Source organism: Uranotaenia lowii, chromosome 2 (genome assembly GCF_029784155.1).
Source record: "Uranotaenia lowii strain MFRU-FL chromosome 2, ASM2978415v1, whole genome shotgun sequence".
Taxonomy (NCBI): Eukaryota; Metazoa; Arthropoda; class Insecta; order Diptera; family Culicidae; genus Uranotaenia; species Uranotaenia lowii.
Window position 1 is genome coordinate 44,605,212 of NC_073692.1, and position 22,743 is coordinate 44,627,954.

The 22,743-nt window shown below is 36.2% G+C and overlaps 1 protein-coding gene across 3 annotated transcripts in view; it reads left to right on the forward strand.

Annotated features, from left to right (window-relative positions):
• Nucleotides 1–22,743, forward strand: part of LOC129746817 (aromatic-L-amino-acid decarboxylase-like) — a 39,474-nt gene extending 16,731 nt beyond the window's left edge. For all 3 annotated transcript variants that reach the window (XM_055740703.1, XM_055740705.1, XM_055740704.1), the window contains 3 exons: nt 16,030–16,264; nt 16,380–16,629; nt 21,517–22,743. In XM_055740703.1, the coding sequence (XP_055596678.1) occupies nt 16,030–16,264; nt 16,380–16,629; nt 21,517–22,385 (1,354 nt within the window). In that variant the 3' untranslated portion in view covers nt 22,386–22,743. The remainder of the gene's footprint in view (nt 1–16,029; nt 16,265–16,379; nt 16,630–21,516) is intronic.

A 22,743-nucleotide genomic window follows, 5' to 3' on the forward strand; every position in this document is an offset into this window, starting at 1 on the left:
GCAACAATCTAGCCAGACTAGCCATCAAGACTGACTCAGCAAGGTGCGGATATCGAGAGTGAATGGGGATTGTTTGGGTTTTTAGTCTTCACGATCAATTTACCGGAGACCGGTTCTCGAAACCGGGTTTTCCGTTTTCGTTTTGGGATGATGACCTTCACACCGTCATTAAATAACATGCTCGAACATTTTGCCGATTCCGGGATTTTTAGAAATTCTGAAATTTTTGGCTTGCAATGAACGGGTGGATTGCGATAGTAATAAATTTAAATTAGACAACTTCAACTTGGGGAAAGAGCCTTTTGCACTCTTTATTCACACTTTATAAATGTTAGATGATTCTTATATTTCGTTGTATCAAACATTTGGGTAAAATATGTACATTTTTCTCCGTTTTCGTTGCATAAATTTCATTTTATAAAAGACCGAGTCATAATTCTTCTGAGCATTAATTTCAGTTAAATTAACACCCAATGAAATTCTACTGCTTTGTATGCCTCGATTAACAGTTTGCAGCGCAAATTATCGAATTTATTGATTACTCTTATTACGATTCGATTTCGTGTCATCGGAAATGTCGGAAATGTCATTGGAAAATTTTCGAAAGCTTGTCATTTTTTTTCTTGTACCTTGCAAATTATTTCTCAAAACAAATTAAGACTAACGTAAGACTAACGACTAGACGTAACTAAATTAAGAATATTATTGCATAGAAACTATTTTTGATGAAATACGTTATAAAATTTGCATGTTGTTTTATTTTTCTTACATTTTTTCTTAAATTTGTTGTTTTTTTACCTAACAATAAAAACTAAAAAGAAAAAAAATTGTAAAAAAATATAAAGAATCGTTAGGTATATAAAATTTAAATTGATTATTTTTTGCTTTGAGGACCCTAAAACACTGAAATGACAATAACGTGAAAAATGACAAAAATTACATAAATGACAAAAACTACAAATTCAAAAAGTGAAAGAATTGAAAAAAAATATAAAATGGCTATTTAATCAAAAAGATAAAAATGGCGTAGTAAAAAATGACAAAAAATAGATAAAATTAAATGATGAAGAACTGAGAATACTAACAAAATAAAGACGAAAACAGAAAATATTACAATATAAGACAAAAATACAAAAATTGCTAGAAAAGGCAAAAATGACGAAATGGAAAAGTTGCATTCATAGCTGAAAAAAGAGACGTTATAAAAATTACACCAACGACAAAATGACAAAATTTAACAAAAATTGAAAAATAGCAAAATCAATAAAGGTGCTAATAGTGATGAAATTGACAACATAATTGAAAAAAAAATAAAAATTTATAAAAAAGAAAAAAAACTGACGATGTACTAAAAAATGACAAACCTTACCAAAATGACTAATTTGTCAATAATATTATTAAAAAGAAATACAACAAAAAACTTAAAATTACGGAATTGAAAATTAAAGAATAAGAATAATATTATTAAAAAGAAATACAACAAAAAACTTAAAATTACGGAAGTGAAAATTAAAGAATAAGAAAAAGAGATAATTACAAACTGAAATTATGATAAAAATTACAAAAATAAAAAAAAACACAAAAACTACCTGCTAAAATCGACGACAATAACAATAAAGTTACCAAAATGCCAAAAGTAACAAAATGACGAAAAAACGAACACTGTAACAATGGCATAAGTATTACTGTTATAATGATGAAATGTCAATAATGACGATAACAACAAAAATGAAAACCAAGGCAAAAATGACAAAAAATGCTCACTGAAGAAGATAGTAAGTTGCTATCGAAATACCAATATAGGAACTTTTTTTATACCTTGGTTGAATTAAAAAGAATCTTTTGATTGGTTTGATTCAGTAGAATTATTAAAACTACTCATGTTGAAAATGACATGAATTATACATAGACTTAAAATAACAAGAATGGCATCAATTACTGAAAATTACAAAAGAATGACAAAATTATTAAATTAAACAAAGATGCTTGAAATGTCAAAAATGACAGAAACTAGCAAAAAACGACAAAATGAAAAACATAATGAAGATAACGTTACAAAAATTTACAAAAGTTACATAAATGACAAAAAATACTATTAGGCCAGAACAAATTTAAATTTTTATCTTTTGTCACTTCCTCTTTGATTTTTCTTATATATAAAGTTCAAGGTAATTTATTGAAAAATTTGATAAATTCTTCGAAGACTCAACCATTTGGAAGTGCGAAAGTCAAACTGTAGAGAATGAGAATTGTATCACCTTTTTTATTCGAGATTTTTCCAGCTTTTCGATCTAAAATAACTCGATTTTTTTTATTGTGTACGATTAAGGTTGTATGTAAATTTATTAAAAGCTAGCTTTAGTCCGATTTGTTCCAATTTATTGGAAATTAGGATTATTTTTTTATCATACAGTTCCTCCCTCTCGTGATGTTTCAACTCCAACTGACAAAAGAAGGATTTAAAATTTGTTCCATCATCATAGAAATAAAAACAACAAAAATGCCAAAAATAACATGCATGCAGCATGACAAAATGTCAAAATGAGAAAATAAAAAATTAAAAAGTGTACAAATGACAAAAATTTAAAAAATATATAAATCGTGACTTGACATGACAAAAAAAAGATAAAATGACAAATACTACAAAAATGAAGTTAGATCACATACTAATGCATTTAAGAAACAATAAATTTCCAAAATATTTCAATTTAGGTTTGATGCACAAAAAAAAAGAATTATCTGCCAACTTTCAAACACTAAATTACAACAGCTTCAGATAACAATCCTAAACCTGAGGAAAAATGTAGTATCTAGTGTGTATAATATTATTTAGAAGTTTCGTTGGTAAATTTAAGGAAATAGAAAGAGTAATCAAAGTCAGATCCATACACTTGTCAAAAGTGTTTCCAGATCTTATCCTTTTGCCCACATTCCCATACGATTTTTTTGCAAGGATGCAGAGGTGACCTCGGTCCTTAAGCGTAAATTTATGTCTTTCATCCCTTTCTCTATTTTCCTCACTATCATTTATTGACTACTAGGACGTGGCCGGCGCCGTTATTGATGGTCAAAGAGAGAGCATCAGTTTTGCATTGAGAATGAGCTTCTAATCCGAAGAACCATTCTTTTGACCCTTGTTCAAAATTGATGGCCTCGGTCAATCACGGATTAGCAACCATTGGCGATGTGGAACTTGTTCTACTGAGCCACGCCTGCGATCGTGGAATTCGAAATGCATTTGTTTCAAAACACTGACATACATAAAATCATTTGTTTTTAACTTCTATGCCTCATAAAATAATGAACCAAATGGTAAAATCAGTTTATTAATAATAACTTTTTTCAGTTAGTTTTAAATTTAATAATATGTTCCACAATTAACTGAAAAAAGTTATTATTAATAAACTGATTTTTAGAGGTTAAGTTTCTTATTTGGCCGATATCTCTGAAAATAATTATTTTAGAAACTTGACATCTGAGACAAAGTTTTAGAAAATATGATTTTAAACAAGTTTGTCGAAGAGCTAAAACCTATAACAGAGAAGTTAGAAATTTTATCTCACTTGTAGGGGGATTAATCAGAAAATTAATAGTTTTTTATTATACAGCTGATTTTACTGACAAACTTCTCCGAAGACAACAATAAGCTTAAATGTGACCTAAAAAAGTTATAAGCAACGATCACGTTTTTCGCATTTTTGACCACTGTGCAACGGGTTGAACTTCTATAAAAAAACACACACTCTACTAAATCCTTCATAGAAGGGTTTAGAGCATTTGGGAATCTTTTGGGATCAGGTATTTAATTAAAAGGGAATAAGCACCACATGTAATATTAGGAAGAATGACCATGGTGTTTAATTCCCGGAAACAAACCACATGTAATTTTTTATTTTTTTTTTTTGGCAAAATTTTGCTATAAGAAGGATCTAGCTAGATACGCCGACAGAAAACATTTGATTTTCTCAAAAATGTACGAAAAATGTGCAAACAGCTCTCACATAAGAGTAGACATTTCAGATGTGCATTTTTATTAAATGGAATACGACACTTGAAGAAATCTATACAAAATCGAAATAATTTAAGATCTTCTACCAGTACAACAAACAACTCAAACACTCCGATGATTCCAGAAAAAAAGCTTCAAATTTGTTACTTTGCTTAACACAAAACAGGATAGAATCCCAATTTTTCAAACAGTTTTTTCCTTGTTAGAATGCTTTCTAAAACAGAAATTTCATAAATTTAGCTTACAAATATCTTCAACATTTATTTTTGTGAAAATATCATTTTTTTCATTCAAAAACTACTAAAATACTTAGGTGTGTTTCCAATGGTGAGAAAAACACCAGTTTTTGAAACTCAATCTACCGCTTAGTCGTTATCAAAATTAAAAAAAAATGTTTCAAATACTAGAAGAAGACCTTGAAAAATTGATACTACCTACTGTTTTTAAAATCTCTGAAAAAAAAGCCTAGTAAAATGAGTTTTAAATTCAACGATAATTTTTGCCTTTTGTTTATATTTTTCCCTAATAACAAAACGTCAAAGATTTATCTGGCATCCTGAAATTGAATTCATCTGGCTTTCGAAAACTGATTCATGAAAATCTTATGACTTTGGTAATGAGGATTGCTATGTTTAATGTAAAACGACTCAATTTATCGATTTTTGGCACGATTTTTCTTGAAATTACTGAAACCGGTTTGAAAGATCATTGCAACAAATTTTTTGGGTAGAACCATAGATAAGAAATAAGAAATCACAATAAGAAATCAGAAATCGTTCACCTAATCTTTATTTTTAAACTTACATCATTTCAGGCAACTTTTTTCTGCTTGGAACGAAAAAAATACTTCACAAATGAACTTAAGAATGTCTGTGATCGCAGCCTTTGGTTTTGTTGCTTTCCCGACCCGCTTCCGAGGATTTTGAATTTCAATGCTGTAGTTAAAATAATTTGAAAAAAATGTTATCTGAATGAAAAAAAAACTCCAATATTACGTTCTGCTAATAAATATTGCATTAATGCCGTTCAAAGAACATTATGAATACTTTAAATGCTAGAGAAAAGTTATCACTCTGAATGATTAAGGGGGAAATACAACTGAAAACTGCATATTTGACAGTCACTAGCATATATAGTTTTTGGCTTATTTAGTATAGACTATTATTTTTTGATAATAATCTATTTGACGTTGAAAAAAACGGGAATTTTGAACATGTCTCGAGCGCCGCATGCGCGGGTTGCTCATCCCTGGTTCAAAGTTTTATTTTTAACATATTTTTCATTTTTATTATTTTTGTGGTGTTTGCATTGTTTATCATTCTTTTTTTTAGAATTTTCGACACCGTATTTCTCAAAAATTGTCCAAAAATTGTCCAATACGAGAAAAGTGATGCCTTAGAGCAAGTTCACTTGTGTTGGGAAAAAGTGGTAGAAATTTTTACACTTATAACACATTTTGAAAATTTTACCATTCAAAAATATTTTCAAGATCTTTGGGCGTTGTATTTTTTTACGGAACTGTTTCTATTTCAGCCGTATGCGATAGAAATTGAGCCATTTCTGCATCACATCATGCAAAAATATAACACGTGTTGTAAAAAAACTTGAAGGCTGCAGATCTCGAAAAAATTTTTGCATGGTAAAGTTTTCGAAAAGTGCTACAAGTGATAAAATTTCTACAACTCTTTCCCAACACTAGTGAACTTGCACTTAGAATTTTTTCCAAACTTCTCGAAGTCTCTATTATAATCCAAAGAAAAAATTGTGTGATACGTTGTTTGGGAAAAGTTTCGAGTCAATTAAGGAATCCTCGGTTGATGTGTACAAGACATTCGATTCATGTTCAAAATTTGTTTTCAGAATAACTAAAGATTTTTAATTTTAGGCATTTCGAACTCATTACTTCAACATTCAACAGGTGGGAGCTTAAATGTTGGCGGCCAAGATAGATGGTTCAAGTTTCTAAACCCTTTGATATAAAGTGAAGTTGATACCCGTTAATATAAAATGAAGTTAAAAAAAGTTATGATTACACTGACATATCTAAACACATTGCAGACGAAATACGAGACACATATCTCGTTGACTCGCTTCAAGCTTAACTCAAAAGTTATAAATTTAACAAAGAAACTATATTCGACAAAATTAAACACAAAAATTTCGGTAACTCAAAGATATTAAATTACAAGAATTTGGTCTAGTCCTAGTGCCGAGTTTTGGTGTTTCCCAGCTTATATTCCTACGCGGTCCTTAATGTGTTAAAACCAATTTGTCGAAATTGTTTTCTTTTTTTCACATGATCACCTTTAGATCTATATTTTGGAAATGTAAATCAAGGCAATAAGAAAGGGATGAACGAAACAACCGTATGAGCAACAATTTTAGAAATTCCCAAGACGTCATTCGTCGTTGAAAAATCCCCCCAAGAATCAAAACCACTTTCCAACTTCCACAAATATTGACTAATCGTATCAACTCTAGCACGACGTGTCTGGACGCTTTGCTAACTTCATTAGAACATCTATTCAGTGTGCTTAAAGTTACTCGACGTCCAATAAATTGCCTACAAGTTTCTTGGACTAGTTTCCTCAGTTCCTCCGCTGAATTACCTTGAATCGAATCGCCATACACCGGCAACAGCGATCGTGAACTTGAATTGTGCAGCAGCAAAAAAAAAACAGAATCTCAGCTTTTAGTAGACACGTTAAGCTGCTACTGAACTGACAGCTCAGTTCGAGTCTCGATGGGCTAGGTCAGTTGCGTGTTCGTTGGATGGAATCAAAAGGGAATTGTAGGTTGTTGATTTTTTAACTCCGTCTCTGAGGTCTCCAAGTTTGCCAGGTTCTGGATCAAATCTACCAGAACGTTGTCATTGAAACCGAACGGAGCGTGTTGTGACAAATTTTTAAGACTTTAATCACCCTGTCAACCAGTTTCAAGAATTTACGATAGTTCCTCATTGGAAATCTCAATCGTCGACCTAAACACGATTCGATAATCTTAAAGCTTGAATGATTTATGATCTCACGCTAGCGTAACAGGTCGTGTTGTTATTTCAGGACGATTTCTTTTGCTGTATTTTGATTGACAACACCTGCTTCACGGGTTGAGCTCGGTTATCCGTGAATGGTTGCGGACCAATGATCATGCTTCAGCAGTTTTAGAAAGAAAAAACAAAGTTCATTGCCGATTTCTGAACTGACCATTCTCAAAGGATTGACTTTGAACGCCTCCAATAGCCCAATCACGAACTTCGACAAATCGTTTGCTAAAACCAGTTGATGATTGATTTTCTGCTACCCCCAACAATCCCACGTAATGACATTAAGCTTGAAACATTCTGCCAATATTATGCAGGCTCAGGGGTCGGAGGTCGTGGGCTTTCAATGGAACCTCCAACCGGTTAGAACTTCGCGTGTTACATTGAGCCACCCCATCACTGAAATCTTCGCTACGGTTTGGTGGGAACTTTTAAAACTAATGCATTTCGAACAGTTGAAGGTGTTGTAAACGATCCATACACGGGGGATCGATCTCGGTGTTCCTATAAACTGGCCGGTGTCTGGCGGCTTCAGGTGTGGGTCAAGATTGTAGCTTGTTGTTTCCAACTGCCCTCGTCCGAGCCGGTAGAATGCACCTCGTTTTAGTTCATTCATATATTCTGCCAGCTGACTAACTCGGATATCATTCTGATTAGTTGGAGATCAAGATTTTGCTGTCTGCTGATGATTAGGGTAATTGCTTTAACATAGTGTTTTATTTTTAATTGGTCGTTTATCTCTACTTTTAAATTGTGTTTTTGATTTTGCACTCTTCTCAGGTAACATGTCCACTTGCGCAAACTACATATGTCAGTTTCAATTAGTAGAAATCAATACTTCAGGAATATAATCACACACGTTAAAAGCGTTTATTAAATGCCGATACAAGCTTAAATAGCGTTTACATGGTTATCCATTCGAACATTGAAAAGACTGCTTGGCTCATTTTTACATCAGTTTAGGATTAAATTGATCATACACAGCAAAAAAAATGTAACGCTGGATGATGTAATTTGTGGAGACGACGTAGTGTTAGGGCTTTCTGTTGTTATAATACATCTAAACGACGTACGCGAATGCGAACATGTCGTGTAGTGTAATATCACAACCTTCTATGTGATATCGCATCAAGTAGTCAATGTTTCCTCAATTGACGTTCAAATGTTATTCATTTCAAAAAGTTAGAAACGGATTACGGACCTCAGCTATATTTGTTTGGCTTGTAAGTACAACCAAAATTTTATAAAAATGTAAGCAAAACCATAGCTTCAAATACAATTTGATTATTTTTCATTTTTAGGCAGATTCGGCAAGTTTTCATTTGCGGTACAAACATAATTCAATTATTATCAAACAGACTGGGGATATCAAGAAAATGTAATATTAGGTACCATTTGCGACTCAAGTTATGTGCAGGTATTTGATGTAATATCACAACACTTTTTTTGCTGTGTAGGCTTAGAGGGTCACATGCCAACTTTAGGCAAGATCGGACTACAGGAGAAGGTTGCATTGCGCCAGAAATTTTAAGACATTTTGCTCGTGGATGCAAAAATTATAGTTTTTCCCCCTTTGTAATTTTTTTTACTGAAAATTCAGAAAATTTTAATTTTATAATAACTAACAATTTTTGATCTACGAAAAACTTTATAGATAAGAAGAATGAAATACTGTCAACTGGGGAATTAAACTGAGTCGATTTGGGGTTATTTTTTAATTTATCAATCCTTGCAATCGAGCCTTCTAATGGTATAGTATGGTATGGTAGGTATGGTCTGAAGGTAATTTTCCGCTGAACAACTTTGTCGAAGACCGTAACTTCATATCTTATTAGGCAAAAAAGTTATAAGCTGTTTAATAGGGGTATGTCTTTTGGCATTGATAAACAATAAATTCAATTGACATCACTGTTGGGTACCTAGCGAAGTACTGCATGAAATATAGTCATGCCCTATAAAAGAAAAAAAAAGTTGTCATGCAATAACTCGCTAGGCACCCAGCAGTGATGCCAATTGAATTCATTGTTTTTTTAAATGCCAAAAGACATGCCCCCAATCAACACCTTAAAACTTCTATGTCTAGAAAGATACGAAGTTACGGTCTTCGACAAAGTTATTCAGCGGAAAATTCCCTTCAGAGAATTTATAAATTGGCACCAAACCCATAAGCAGGCTCGGTTCCACAGAAAAAACTAAAATGATGTTGATTTGGTCAAACCTAAAAGCTCAAATTTACTCATGTAAAAGTTACTAAAAATTCTGGAAAAAATCATGGATGAGTTTTGAACCAACACGAAGCTTTTTCGACCTCAGTGTGCGAGAAATTCAAAAATGACCAAAATCGACACAGTCTACTGGGGGACTTTTCAACTACAAAGGCTTTCAAAATAGTTATATCCACAGATAGTTATATCGCTTGTGCATAGAAGTCCTACCCGGGATTTCCCGACCAGGAATTCCTTGGAATTAAAAAATTCGGGAACTCCCGAATCCCGGAAAATGCTAAAAAATCCCGGGAATTCCCGAAACCAATAAAAAGTGCAAAATTATTAAGAAAGGAAACACAAACCAAATTGGAAAAATGGTTCAGATTAAACAAGGAAACTGATAGTTCTACCTTGACATACCTTGACAAAAGTTTCTGAATGTTCTATTTTGCAACACTCATCATTTAGAAGTTCCGTTTCGCAAACTGTTGACGGTAGCAAAATCATCGGCAAAGAAATGACATATTTACCTTGAATTAAAAAGGGTAGTGAAAGTCTTTCTCCATTATTTCAAATTTTTGCAGCAAGAATCAGTCAAAATTGACGTAGTCAGCATAAATATTGGTTTCTACAGTTAATGTTAATTTACTAAAAACGAGCGATTTTCATCCAATTTAGAACAAGGGGTAACTTGCAACAACTAGGGTGATCGTATTTACCGGTTTTTTTTTCAAATCCGGTATTTTGGTATTATTAATTTATAAAACCGATAAAACCGGTAAAACCGGTATTTTTCGAAGTATATCGAATTCATGAAAAGGTTTTGTCTAATTGCAGTAGTAATGACAAAATGCTCAGAATTTATAACGCAATACATTTTGCAACGTTTTCAATTGAAAAAGATGGTATTGTGCCTTAAAATTATCCCTTTGTCTTAAATCTATCGGCACTCTCATAATAATCATAATATTTATCATCGTAATTTTTTTATTATAATTTTACATTGAGGTTGCAGAAATTATAGAAGTTTCATATAATTTTCGTTGAATTTTTGTCCTGAACCCTGTAAAACAGTATTCAGATTGAAGAACAGATTTTACAGATTTAGTAAAAGTATTTATAGTCTTTCATGAAAATGATATGAAATTTGATACACAAAAAGATTTTTCGTTAAAAAAAAGACTTAACAAAACTCAGAACACTACCACTAAGTTTTTGGTTGACTCACGAAATTACAGATTATTGTTGTCTAAAATACGGATGTTTTCCCCGCAACCTAAGTCGTTATCGCATTAAGTTAGCCTTTTCAAAATTAAAACAAACAAATAGAAATAAAACTCTATTAAAAACCAGTTAAAACTCAGCTATAAATATAGTTGTTAGGATCTGATCCATACGATCTTTGTTGCTATAGGTAATACAGTTGCAAATTTATAAAAACTTAGTTACTGCTTTGCCTGGAAAAAGAAAATGCTTCAACAGAGTTTAAAATAAAAACAACTGAGTTTCATCAATTGCCTTGAAAACATTGATGGAGAAATTTCATACAAACATTCTAACCTGTGTTTAAATGCTGACTCTGTTGAAACATTTTATGTTTTAAAACAAAGTAGGAAGTTTTTTTAATAAGTGTTCAACATTTTCGGTTTTAAATTGTTGAAAGCCCGGCACCGCTTAGAACGATTTTGATAAACTTGGCAGGTTCATAGATAAAACATTTTTGCACCTTTTGACCAAATTCCAGTTTTCAATGAAAAAAACAGTGATTATTGTGAAGCAATTTTAAATTTCTGGTAGCTATATCTTTTTTTCATCATTGTACACTTGTACAGTCTTTAAATGTTGTAGAGCGTTAGTTCGATAGCTGATCTGAAATGTGTATTGTGTAAAGTTTCATGAAAAAATATCATCTAAGAGAGAGATGGCAGCTTGTCAATGCTCTTTTAAACGCCACTCTAGCTTTAATTCGAAAAGTTACTTCGGCAAGTTTTAGCAATAATCAAATCTCACATTAACCTTGTTGTAAGGTTTATTGAGCTTAGAATTTGAAACTGATGGAACACAAAATATGAGTATTTGTACTCATACATATTTGGTTAAAACATTTAGCTGTGTCAATTTTATTACAGTGCCAAAGAATGATATGAAATTTACCTGAAATATCGGTTTTTACCGTCCTAAAAGCCGGTATTTTCGGTATTGAAAAATTGACGGTTTTACCGGTTTCGGTATAACTGGTTAGACCACCCTGTAACAAAGCTTGTTGATAATAAAAAATCTAAAAAAAAGGTATGAAAATTCGTCGTCGTCTTTGCTCTTTGATCTGGTTTTCGGTGTAGTTTGATTATGGGTGTGTCTGAGAAAATGCCGAATATAATTTTCTCGTGTTTAATGTGCATTCATATGAATATCTGAATATTTTCAACGGTAACAAATGAGAGTTGAACATTTATAATAACTGTAATAGGAAATGTGAAAAAATAATAATAAATTGGATAAATAGTGTTGTATGTAAGTTTTCAATCATTGCCTTGGCCACGATAAATTGGTTAAGCTTGCTGCGACCATTTTTTTTTCTTTTAGCCGTTCATTCTTGTATGGCCTATAGGCTTTGTGGAAGGCCAGCGGGCGCGTTTTATTCTCTCTTTCGATGGAAAGTTTGATATCAATATTCGATTCAAGTGCTGAACATGGTGCAAAACTGTATTATGTTTTAGATTTTACGGGAATCATTATTAGTTGAGTGTGATCGTCAATGGTGGTGAGATGAATATTTCGAGCTTCGTTCCGCTTAAGTGCTGCTCGGAACCGGAAATCATTGAGAGCAGACTGAAAAGCGAAATTCATCATCAATTGACACAGGCCAGATGCATTACTTTTATTTGGTGAGTTCGTTCCATGATGTTTATTTAACTTACATGAAGTTCAAATTAAGGTTAGATTCTGGGTATTTCCACCCTTAATTCTTCAGATTTAATATGATCGACTGCAGGGAATCGATTCCTAAAATTTCAGACTCAGCAATTATATTATTACGTTTCATTTTTACTTTCTGTTTGTTTGTGTGAAACATTCTTTTAAGTAGTTCAATTTTTAGTTTTGCAGACCAGGACACAACTGGACCATTTAAAAGTTTTGAATTTGGTGATTATTATTGTAGTTTATTTCTATTATAAGGGTTATTTTTCTTAAACCTTTCAATTTCTTAACAGGCCTCGGAATGTTTTTTTTTGTTCTATTAATATTTTCCTATTCTCTTTTTTATTTTCAAGAGCGAGTGAAGGCGCTTTATCCTTGGTTGATGACCAGAAATGATTGCACATCGAAATCCAAAACAATTGAATGAAAATAAAAAATCTCAGGATTTTTAAATCATCATATTTATTACATCACATTCTGCAAAATGCATTTATTCTTAGTGTAGTATCTACATGTATAAAAGTTCTCAATTGATACTACCTTTGCATTAGTATACTTCTTGTACAATCATAGTTATCTGTGAAAATGTACACCTGCGATCGCTATTGATGTTACTTAGTAACACACCTAACGACGTGAAGAAAGTTTGATTGTTATTCGACCTCTGACTAGGATATCAAGCTGACGTGTCGATTACAGCTGCTCTAGAGGATACTACACTTAGGTTTTATGATTTCTGTGTACAAAACAGATCATTTCCAGCCACTGAAGAATAGTTTTTGTAATTTGAGAAGTTACTTCAAACTACGCATGATTTTTCAACAAGGAGAATTTTTCTTAGCATGCCTCCAACGATAGTGCCCCTTTGAAACGTATGGAACTGGTGGTCCACGTTTCTTCTGTGCCTGTATTCTAGATGTCTCTGCGTTCTTTGCTCCATGAGAGGCCCAACCATTTTATGTTTTTTTTTTTTATCATTTTGCTGTTTTTTATGTTAAAATGATGAGAAGCATGAACAAAGACAAGAAGAATAATAACTCACTTTTATTGTTCTATGGGACTCAGACATAAGTTCTGGCTGTGGAAATACGATTAGTGATTAGTGAATTACAGTAATTTGTGGTTTGTTTGACCTTAATTTTTTGCATTATAAGAAAAAGCACAATGGTACTGCATACTTTTAGGGGTAAAAATACTACAAAAAATTCAAATAAATGTTTGGATAGATGAAAATTTAAGGCCAAGACTCATCATAATCCAGCTAGGATTGGTCGATCTTGAAACGATCTTTGCGAGATCGATCTTCTGGACACAAATTTTCAGTTATTTTAGATCATTTCTTTTTTTTTAATCAGCCTTGGAAAAATCGATCGGTTTATTTTCGATCCGATCTTTTCGATCCATAAAACGGTCACTTGGAAGCTTACTCGGCCTTGAATTAAGCATCTATAGCATTTTACTCAGCTCAAGATTCAAATTCTAATCGAAAGTTTCACATTCGAAGTTCTTCGAATTAAAATTTCGAATCTTCCAATGTCCTTTGGTACCCCCTTTGGTGAAAACCGAAGCTTTAAGCGCTTTGAGGCACCCATGAACCAAGCAACTGATCTACAGACACATTCCACGCGCTTGTACCGCTCAAAAGTGATTTTTATCCGTTCGCGTATCAAAAAATCTCAAAATTGTCTATAATTTTGATAATTCAAATCACACAAAACCAACGGAAAAAAGAGAAAAAAGTTTCTTTACACATGTTTTAGATGATTTTGAAAATCGGTTTTTTTGTTGAAAAAAGTGGTGTTTTTGACAACTTTTACAAAATCATTAATTTTTATATATGGATGATTCTTTTTTGGAAATATTTTTAGTATGTTCAGAAGCCAAAAAACACGGCTTCATTTTGTAGAAAAAAGAATTTGTTTATATTCTATGTTGTTGGTTTGAAAAGCGAACAAAAACAGTCGCAAATGAGTGAATTCACGTCACAAAAAAAGGGAAGTTTTTAATTTTACGAGAAAACTATGACTTTTTTTGAAATAAAAAAATGAGATTTTCTTTGAAAATGATAAGACGATTCTAAAACTCTAAAATTTATAGAAATCGGATGAAATCTAGCTGAGTTACAACAGCGCGAATGAGTGAATTCACGTCACAAAATTTGATTTTTTGTTAAATTCTATATGAAAAATGTGCTCTGAAAGCTGTTTTGACCCTCCAGATGGTCGGATTTTTACAAATCGAGCATAGTTTAGTTGATTTTTTTTAATAAGTTTATTATTTTGAAATAAAAATACAAAAAGATTGAGAAAAAAATGAAAAAAAAATTTTTGGTGAATCTTTAAATGAAGACATTAATAGTTTTAACATATGATCCCTCAATATGTTTCTATTTAAGTGCCAATTAAAATAAGGAAAACGTTAGGTGCAGATACTGAAAATTTATGATTTTTAAAGTCGGAAGAACAAAATATCGTTTTTGAAAGTGTACATAAAATTTGAAGAGTCTAAAGAATGGTTCAGTATAACCACAGTATAACTTTATATCTCGTGACGTGAAATCAGTCAACTACCCTGTTCTGTTTGAACTGAGTGAATTCACGTCACTTTTTCAAATAAGCGTAACTTCGTTCGTTGTTGTTCAATCGAAAAGTTACGTGCATCAAATTGTGGGTAATTGTTTTCTTTACAACTCATTCGAAGACACCGATATTCTATTTCCACAGGGAGAACAGGAAATCAAAGATGTATGTACTAAAGTCCGAAATTGATAATTCTAGCGTGAATTCACGTCACAAAAGTAATGAATCACTACAAAAACAACTTAAATTTTAAAATGACCAAATTATATTCATATTGAAGGAAATTTAATTTGCGACCGTTTGCAACAATTTTTTTCATTTTCAAGTAAATTGATTAACTTCTAGAATGATAACAGTGCAGAAAAGTCCGGATAAGCGATTTCACGTCACGGTGGAATGTGTCTACAGCGTTTTTTTCTGAAGCATGATTTTATAATAATTTTAATAAGTACTTGTAGTTGATTTTTGTCTCAAAATCTGCGTTACAAAGTTTTATAAACTATAAATTTTGTACATATCGGCTAAGTAGGAAAGCGGTACAGCTGTTCTGGATAGGATTGGCGAATTGGCAGAAATTTCAAGAGTTTAAGAAATCTGGAGCTAATGAGGTTTCAACCGTTATCGATTGAAATGCAACTAATCAAAAACTAAAGCATCAATGCCATGATTTCTTGAAATAAAGAAATCATTTAGCTGAAAGGTGAATAGCAGCATTGCTTGATATCATGGCACTGATGATGACCGGTGTCAAATTAAAGTGATGGAACACCGTTCATTCAGGTGTCTTGTCTTTAATGGACATATGTTGGAGAGGTGCCCCTCGTCGATCGAAATCTGCACCTCAACCGGTGGTACGGTACCATGCTTGATTTACGACTGCTCTCATTTGGCTGCAAAGAACATGCACTGAATAATGAATTCAGTCTGAGCTGCATTTGAGGTCTTTTGCTTGTTTTTTTTAACGTGAGATTGCTTCCTGCTACCAGTAAATTTTGCACTGCCTTTCAACGAGTAGTCAGCACGAATTTGCAATCCTAGACCCGATTCCTGTTCTTGTTTTGTTGTAGACCCGGTAGACCCCTAGCAGCGGTTAGTTGTTATGTAACCTTGATGAAGATCATTACAACACGTTCACTCCGATTACTCGATTCACGTTCTTAGCAACACAGAAACTCGTTTCTTTCTGTGTGGCACCCAGAGCCAATAAACCTTGACACGTGTTTGTTTATTAATTCTCTATTCCCGACTTTCGATCTTTTCCATTCGTTCTTCTAGACGTGTTCTGCCGGAGGTCCAGCCAGGCTACCTGAAGCCGCTGATCCCCTCGGAGGCTCCCCAGCAACCGGAAAGCTGGCAGGATGTGATGGCCGACATCGAGCGGGTCATCATGCCCGGTGTGACACACTGGCACAGCCCGAAGTTCCACGCGTACTTCCCAACGGCCAACTCGTACCCAGCCATCGTGGCCGATATGCTGAGTGGAGCGATCGCCTGTATCGGTTTCACCTGGGTGAGTTCACAAGGTCCCCCTCGAAGCAGTAGTAAATAAATACCTAATTAACGTCGATCGTTTACTTTTGATTTCTATTTCTTAAAACGTTTCGCTTTCGATCGTGATCCGACAGATTGCTAGCCCTGCCTGTACCGAGCTGGAGGTCGAGATGTTGAACTGGTTGGGCAAAATGTTGGGACTGCCGGAAGAGTTCCTGGCCAGCTCCGGGGGCCAAGCCGGAGGAGTCATCCAGGGAACGGCCAGTGAGGCAACGCTGGTGGCGTTGCTCGGAGCCAAGGCCAAGGCTATCAAGCGCGCTCAGGAGGAACATCCGGACTGGGAGGAGTCCCAAATCGTTGCCAAGCTGGTGGCGTACACTTCCAGTGAGTATTGTGCATGTTTATAAAATTTTAATGATTAAAGAACGGTTCATAGAATTCAATCGTTATAACATAACAATAAGACTATCTAAGTTCATATTTAGATATCCCTGGAATCGTCATTCAAAAAATAGTCATTTATAGCCGGTCAAACTCCCACAATACTTTGTTATGTTTCTAGTACATAACAGTCTTGTAGTCCTTCGCTCTGAAGTTCATAAAAAAGCGGTTAGATCATTTGATCTCATGAAGATTTATGAATGGATTACTCATTTACATCACAACGCAAAATGTTTCCGATAAATCTTGATTTTGTGAGCTATTAAAAGTTTCCGCATTTCGAGCTTCTGTAGGACATTAACTTGATTTTCACTTATGAAATCTTTTAATCTCAACTTAAAAAAAATCTACCACTCTGTGTAACAAATAATTTTTTTGTTACGATTATAGTCGTTTTACGATCTTTATGGTATTCGCGACTTTTTATCAATGTTGCAGTTGGCAAACAGTGTTGAAAAGTTATTATTATACTAACTGTGTTCGATGTTTACTCTTGGGCTCGAACTCGCGGACATTGGCTCAGGAAGCAACTAACTTGCCAACTGATATCACAAGCCCGAAAAAATTAAATGATTGGCCTCAGTTAGCAAAAAAATCCCGTTTCAGGTGATAAAAAATTTCAAAAGCTTACACTTATAAAAACTATACAGAATGATACAGTTATCTACCATACTTAAAGATGGCTGGAGAAAATACCCTTCCGGACTAATTTAAACACATTAATTTTTATTTTTTCGATGAATTTTCAGATTTCCTTCCTCTCTTCGTGATTTTGATCTGAATTTTAAGCTTTCTGATTGTCGGCAAATAGAGGATGGAAAACAGCATGTCGAAAAGTTAGAATATCAGAAATTCACAAGAAAAATTTCGCAGTAGAAAAACCATAGATATATTTAGGAAGTTATTTTTTTAATTTTTTCGTTGAAGATTTTATTGCTTTTGCGCTATTTATCCCCAATTCCTATTTTTTCACTCAAAACACACAGTTTTACTTAAGTCTGATTACAAGTTATCTGTTCCAAAATAAATAAAAACTTGAATCAAATAACAGAACATGATCTACTGAGATAATTTATAAAACGCTTCCGATTGAAATAAATCTTTCAATTATGAGGAACATTTATGAATAATGGAGACTTCCGCTGATATTTAGTAATAATTAATAATCCCAAAAGGACTTTAGCTAGAGGAAATTCTTTTCTTATTTTTTGGTTTTAATTTATTACTAGTAACTCACAAGTTGTTAGCGACTTTTCCCCAAATGTTGCGTTACCGGTTGTAAACGAATTAAAAGACGCAGAATTACAGTTTAAAATAATGTTGTATCTTGACTTTAAAATGGACTTGTACAATAACGTGTAAACTGGTAATCGCACATGAATATAATAAGAATGGAAGTTCTGATGACGTTTTGTGGTTTCCGTTCATCGCCGTTACGGAGCTGCGGCATCTGTCAGGCTGACGGTTGTCAACCGGGAGAGCCAGGTGTTACGTTGATGAACGAGGGATCCAACACCTCCCCCCCTTTACTAGAGATGATAAGGCTCGTACTTCACAGGCTGCCTTCGAGCTCGCGAAGATGTGCGAAGAGAAACCGTTGGTTGATCACGTCTAAGGGTAAAACATGGGCGGCGTGGCGGAGGCTGCGGCTGCAAATCCGTCAGGAGTTCTTGTGGCAGACTCCAAGCTGATGCCGCGACGGGTTCCGATGAAGGATTGCTGCTACCAAGTCCCCAGCTATCTAGCAGAATGTTCAGAGGGACTTGCGGCAGTTGGGATACAGAAGAAGTTGATTGCTGGCCTTCCGCTTCATGCCTGATGCATAGTTGGTTGCAATGGGAACGGATCAAAATAGCTAGATCTGGCAACCAAATGTTGTACATCACCTTTCCTTTACGTTCGAGAACACGGCCCGGTTCCCAAGAGTATTTGTTGTTCCGGAATACTTTAGCCCAAACGAGATCTTGTGGTACATAACTTCTCGGCTTGGCTCCGTGTTTCCGGTTGAACTGCTCGTCTTGGCCACTTTCGTTCGGGAAAACATCTGATGGAGGGCGCAAGAGGTCCAGTGATGTTCGGATCGGTCTACCTAGAAGTACTTCGACCGATAGCAGAGCAAAAATGTGTCAATGGCTTCGTCTAAGGCTTCTCCCCCTGCGCTGATTTTCTTTAGGAACCTCTTGAAAGTATCGACGAACCTTTCAGCGAGGCCGTTCGTTGGAACTGCTCGCTGGTAAACTGGGTGCCATTGTCTGAGACCAAGGTTTCTGGCGCTCCGAATCTTGCGAAAACTCCTCGAAGCATTCGCATGGTAGCACTGGATGTAATAGCTTGCGTCCGGATAACTTCCGGCCACTTGGAGAACGAATCGACGATAATCAGATAGTAGTTACCATCTAGGGGACCGGCATAGTCCACATGCACCCGCTGCCAAAGTTTTTCTGGTGTCGGCCAGGTTTCCCAAGGTAGTCAACCTTGAAAGTAAAGTCATTACGTTCCGTTTTGGCGACACTAGCACATTCGCTGCAGGCATGTACAAGCTTGGAGATGTCCTTGTCGATTAGAGGCCAGTAGACGTACTGGCGAGCGATGGACCGCATTCGTTCAATTCCTGGATGTCCTTTGTGTAGCTGCTGCAACACTTGCTTTTGAAATTCGGCGGAGATTTCTAGCCGTTCACCATACATTAGGCAACCAGCAACCATGGAAAGACCATCGCGTCGCTGATAAAATTTCTGGATTTCACTGCTGACGATAGTCGACTGTTTGGAGGGCCTTCCAGAATCGACGAATCGGGTCATTTGTTGAAGGATGTCATCTTAGTGGGTTTCTGCCTTCACCGCCTTGAATGATAACGGTAAAGCAGAAAGCGTTTGGTTCATGACACTCCTGACGGTGTGCTCCAGGAATCGAGACACCGCGAACACCAAGGCCAATCCTTCCTTTTCTATCTGGCTGTAGTTACTCTCAGCCGCAGTCAGACTGCGGGATACGTGGCAAGTAGCTCTGATAGTGCCATCAGAGAAACGATGGGCAATTCGGCCTCCAATTCCAACGTTCGAAGCATCAACCGACACGATGAGTTCCAACTTGAGGTTGTAATGCGTCAACAAAAACGGTGATTGTAGAATCTCACGAAATCGGTCGAAAGAAGCCTGACATGCTTTCGACCAAACAAACTTGGTGCCACTTTCTTAGTATATGGTCCATCGGATGTAGAAGCTGGCGCATTTCTTTGACGTATTTACCGTAATAGTTTACTGCGCCCAGGTACGAACGCAGTGTTGGGACGTCGTGTGGGGCGGCATATTCACGATGGGTGCTATCTTGTCTGGATCTGGGCGTATGCCGTTGCCATCCAGAATCTGGCCGAGATATTTCACTTCCCGCATGAAGAAAGAGCATTTTTCTATGCGGACCGTGAATCCAAAACTTTTCATCCGCTCGAGGACCAGATCAACGTTGGTTTGGAGTTCCTGCTCAGTTCGGCCACCCACTAAGATGTCGTCTAAGTAGCCGATAGCGTAACGAAGATCGGCTAGCATAGTGTCGATAAGCTGTTGAAATGCACCGGGGGCCGCCTTGATTCCCGGTAAAAGCCTTGTCAATTGAAATAGGCCTTTGTAGGCGTTTATAGTTAGCAGCGGTTGACTTTCCTCATCCACCAACACCTGAAGGTAGGCATCGGATAAGTCGATATGACTGTAGAATCGACATCCGGACATCCGAGCAAAAATATCCTCGGGTAAGGGCAGTGGATAATGGTTTGGCTCGAGAACATCGTTCAAGCCAGTCGAAAAATTGGCGCATATCCGTACGGATCCGTTCGGCTTCCGGACCACCACGATAGGAGCGGCCCATTCGGAAAAGTTTACCGGCTTCATGATTTCTAGCTCCTGCAGGCGATGGAGCTCGTCTTCCACCAATGCCTCCATGCTGTACGCAACTGGTCGTTTCGGGCGAAAGATCGGTTTGGGATTGTCTTTGAGTACCAACCGAACAGGCGATTTGTTGCAGAGGCCCATTACCGAGGTAAACACTTCGGGGAACCGTGCTCGCAAAGCCGACACACGCGGCGTAGATGGAGCGCCAACTTTGTTGCTTGATTGGACGATCCCACAAATTAAATAACTCCAGCCAGTCAATCCATAAAATGTCGAGATCAACGTTAGGATAAGCTATGAAGCACTTACCGCTTTTTGTGCAGCCGTTGATGCTGATCTGGCACTGCAGTTCCGCCGTGAGATCTAGCGGCTCACCAGAAGCTGTTTTGGTCCGACATCTTGCTGAACACAATTTGGGTTTTCCTTGTTTGACCCAAGATCGATGCGATAGGATCGAAATATCCGACCCGGTGTCCAGTTGCGGTCGAAGAGGGACGCTGTTGATGTTTACATTCACAAATTTTCTTCCAGCTCCAACTTTGTGTACGACCAGTGTTTTTGTTGATGTTTTGCGCCTTTTCTCTTTTCTCGTGTTCTTCGCACCGCTGTTGCTCTTGTGTTGCGTAGTCAATAGATGTAGATTGAAATGTAGATGTAGATTGAGATATAGATTAACTCAAAATTGATGAATTTGGAACTTACATCACACTGATCCGTAGGACCTCTATTGAGATTGGTAGGAAAACGCCTAAATTTATACTATCAACATAATTTTCGATAATATTTCATGAAAGTCTGATAAAGAAAAACAACGAAGGACCATCTTAAACCGTAAACTTAAATTCCTATTGATGTTCAATTTAGATCAAAAGTCTTTAAAATACTGTTCCGTTTAATTTTTTTCAACGAAAACCTCTAATCTGCGGTTATTTTCACTTTTTTTCAGATCAATCCCACTCCTCGGTGGAACGTGCCGGTCTGCTGGGAGGCGTCAAGATCCGTTCGCTGAAGGCCGATTCCAATCTGCAGCTGCGCGGAGACACTCTGGAACAGGCCATCAAGCAGGATCTGGCCGACGGGCTGATTCCGTTCTACGCCGTGTGCACCCTGGGAACGACCAACACGTGCGCCTTCGATCGCCTGGACGAGCTGGGCCCGGTCGGCAACAAGAACAACGTTTGGATCCACGTGGACGCTGCCTACGCGGGATCGGCTTTCGTGTGCCCGGAGTATCGCCACTACATGAACGGTATCGAGACGGCCGATTCGTTCAACTTCAACCCGCACAAGTGGATGCTGGTCAACTTCGACTGCAGTGCCATGTGGCTCAAGGAACCGTACTGGATCGTGAATGCTTTCAATGTGGATCCACTGTATCTGAAGCACGATATGCAGGGATCGGCCCCGGACTACCGTCACTGGCAGATTCCATTGGGTCGTCGTTTCCGTGCCCTGAAGTTATGGTTCGTTCTGCGACTGTACGGAGTCGAAAACATTCAGGCTCATATTCGTCGTCATTGCGCTTTTGCTAAGCAATTTGAGTCGCTCTGCGTGGCTGACAGTCGGTTCGAAATTTTCACCACCGTCCAGATGGGGTTGGTTTGCTTTAAGCTGAAGGGAACCAACGAATTGAACGAAGCTCTGCTGAAACGCATCAATGGACGGGGCAAGATCCACATGGTCCCATCCAAAGTCAACGATGTGTACTTTTTGCGAATGGCCGTCTGTTCTCGGTTTACCGAAGCATCCGACATGGATTACTCCTGGAAGGAAGTGGCTGCCGCTGCCGATGAGCTGTTGGCCGAAAAGAAGTAAACTTGTCATTGTTCCTGGCATTCTCATACGCATACCCTATCGAGCAAACGGATAATCTCTCTACAAAGAAAAAACTGTTGTTAGTGAAATGTAACAAGAAGCTATACGATTCAATCATACACGTTACTATTGTATTTTAGAAGGAAAACATAGCATTATAACTGTAAAATCTAATCTCAAAAGGCGGGACCATGCAAAGTAAAGAAAAAGTAACCATCATTCGATGTAAATAAGTAATAATGCTTCAGTGGAAAACCAACTAGCAATAATCGTATTCTCATTGTTATGTTTGAAAATGTCCCTTGATGTTGGTTGATTATTAACTGTGTAAATTTTAAATAAAGTAATTTATTCACTA